This window comes from Rhagoletis pomonella, unplaced genomic scaffold (assembly GCF_013731165.1).
Source record: "Rhagoletis pomonella isolate Grant_MI unplaced genomic scaffold, Rhpom_1.0 Rhpom_scaffold_00003, whole genome shotgun sequence".
NCBI lineage: Eukaryota > Metazoa > Arthropoda > Insecta > Diptera > Tephritidae > Rhagoletis > Rhagoletis pomonella.
The window spans coordinates 10,506,301-10,509,306 of NW_023458557.1; the positions used below are offsets into that span (position 1 = coordinate 10,506,301).

At 42.8% G+C, this 3,006-nt stretch overlaps 1 protein-coding gene across 1 annotated transcript; it reads left to right on the forward strand.

Moving 5' to 3' along the window:
* Positions 1 to 476: 476 nt before the first annotated feature.
* LOC118736025 (uncharacterized protein K02A2.6-like) lies at positions 477 to 3,006 on the forward strand. Its single transcript, XM_036466133.1, has 4 exons — positions 477 to 813; positions 1,345 to 2,394; positions 2,563 to 2,896; positions 2,964 to 3,006. Exons 1-4 carry the CDS (start codon positions 477 to 479, stop codon positions 3,004 to 3,006), a joined length of 1,764 nt encoding a protein of 587 aa, XP_036322026.1.

The window sequence follows — 3,006 nt, forward strand, 5'->3', positions numbered from 1 at the left end:
TTTTTTTTTAGTACGAATCGCGTATCCAACCTGGTTTTTAAAATAAATTAATATCGGCGTGTTAAGTTTTATATGCTTCTTACGGCTTAAATACGCGCGCATAGCCTGTGAAAGTTCCAAAAAATTTCAGTCGAGATCTGTGTTAACCACCAACATCGAAATTCATAATTTGGTGATTATATAATTCCACATGTGGACCATTATCGAAAACTCTTGAAACTTCCCAAGGTGACACAAAAAAATTGTTGTTGCAGCTTCGACTCCTCGCGGTCATTTCACGGTCAAGCATACCGGTTGATATTACTAAAAAATTGAGTGATTCTATTGTGCACTCAAAAGGAAACAGCGCACTAAAAAAAAAAACAAAAAAAAAATAAAAGCTAGTTAAAAAAAAAAACTTCTCAACACTTTGCTGGCTAGCTGTGCTAGAATATACGGCACATCGTTCGTCGTTTAAACTCAGTTTTTTTTTTGGTATGACTATTGAAACTCCATCACAGAAACCGGTTGTAAATAAAATAATGAGCACTCCGACTAGAAATGTTAAAGCGCCTCCCTTCAGCAGTGAGAAACCATCTCTTTGGTTTGCTCAGCTAGAGGCCCAATTCGTTAACCACGGCATCGAAACAGAAAAAGAAAAATTTTATCAAACAATTCCGCTTATCGATACACGTTCTGCCGCGGAAGTAGAGGATATTATTATTAATCCGCCAGCCAATGACCCTTATCAGCAGCTAAAGAGTACACTCATTTCACGATTCTCCAAATCCAAAGAGGCTAAATTACTCCAACTTTTGGACAAAGAAAGCATAGGTGATCGCACTCCATCGCAACACTTTCGCCATTTAAAAGCTCTGGTACCTGATATCAACGAGGAGGTGCTGAAAACGCGCTGGCTGTCTCATCTTCCACAACAAACTCGCGTGTGTCTTGTTATGCATAAAAACGTAGCCTTAACTGAACTTGCTGATTACGCTGACAAATTACATGAAGTTTATCACCCCCTAGATTGTGCAGCTATAGTGCAATCACCTGATTTGCGTGGAGATATCGCATCTCTCATTAAACAAGTGGCAGCGTTAACAACTTCAGTTTCAAATTTGCAATCAAGACAATCCAGACTTCGTTCGCGAACTCCCCCCCCGCCGATCGGGCCGTTCTAGAAGCAAATCTGCTACCAAGAAATTGTCGAATCAGACCGGCATCTGTTGGTATCATACCAAATTTCAATCACAAGCACGCAAATGCTTACCAGGTTGTAAGTTTCAGGAAAACTCTCGAGAGAGTCGCTAGAGGCGGGTAACGACTCTCCTTTATCTACCTCCTGCCGTTTGTTTATCACAGATAAGGCAACGGGTGATAGGTTCCTTATTGATACCGGGTCAGACATATCCGTTTATCCATATCGAGGTCCGAGCAAGCAACTCGTTCCACTCTCCTATCAATTATTCGCCGCCAACGGTACTCCAATCAACACTTACGGCACGAAAATGCTAATCCTCAATCTTGGACTACGTAGAGATCTTCCATGGCGTTTCGTCATTGCTGATGTCACCCGTCCTATCATCGGTGCTGATTTACTTAGCCATTTTGGGTTGCTGGTGGATTTGAAGCGAAAGAGTTTAACTGACGGACTCACCGGCATCTCAACAGCTGGGAAAATGTTTAAGTATGGCGTAGCTTCAATTAAAGCCCTGCACCCAGAGGTAGACCCAGCCTATAATGGACTTTTTCATAAATTTCAATCTGTTATTCAACCAGGCGGTGCTCATCGTACGAGCGAGTTCGCTACCGAACACCATATTAAAACGACAAATGGACCGCCAGTCTCCAGCAAAGCCAGACGACTGGCTCCCGATAAATTAAACATAGCCAAACAGGAGTTTGAAAAACTAATTAAACTAGGTCTAGCCAGAAGAAGCGATAGCCCATGGTCATCACCATTACATTTAGTGCCTAAAAAGTCTGGTGAATGGCGCCTTTGCGGGGACTATAGACGCCTGAACGACCGTACAATTCCAGATAAATATCCCGTTCGCTACCTGGATGATTTCGCAGCAAATCTGTATGGTAAAAAAATATTTTCTACGATCGACTTAGTGCGCGCTTTCAACCAAATCCCTGTGGCACCAGGTGACATTGCGAAAACGGCAATTATAACACCATTTGGACTTTACGAGTTCCCTTTCATGACGTTTGGTTTGCGCAACGCCGCGCAAACATTCCAACGTTTCATGGACGAGGTAACGAGGGACTTACCATTCGCATTCGTTTACATTGACGACATACTCGTGGCATCAGAAAATCAACAGCAGCATATAGCACACCTTGAAGTTTTGTTTCAGCGTCTACAAAGTGCTGGCCTTGTAATCAACGCAGCTAAATCAATTTTTGGTAAGAGCGAAGTCGCGTTTCTAGGCCACCTGGTATCTTCTTGTGGAATGGCACCTCTCGCTGAGAGGGTTTCTGCGATTAAAGATTTTCCTAAGCCGTCAACAATCAAAAAACTTCGCGGATTTTTGGGTACTATTAATTTCTACCGTAAGTTTATTAAAAATGCAGCAAAGCTTCTAGGTCCTCTCAATAAGATTCTGGAAGGCCCTGATGTGAAAAGTTCTCATGCGGTTCAATGGGCACCTGAGCTGGAAACAAGCTTTAATGAGTGCAAACAAGCTCTCGTAAGCTCTACACTTCTAGCACACCCTAATGTAAACGCCGAATGGGCGATATTCACGGATGCCTCCGAATATGCTATAGGGGCAGTATTGCAACAACGATGTGACAACGATTGGCAACCGCTTGCATTTTTTAGCAAAAAACTCTCTTCATCTACAACAAAAAAGTCGACATACGATCGTGAGCTGGATGCTGTGTACGAAGCAATTCAGCACTTCAAGTATATTTTTGAGGGAAGACACGTCGTAATATATACCGACCATAAACCCCTCATTCATGCTTTTCAGCAGCGTCCTGAGCGCCCTTCTCCGTGGCAATTTCGGAGACTAG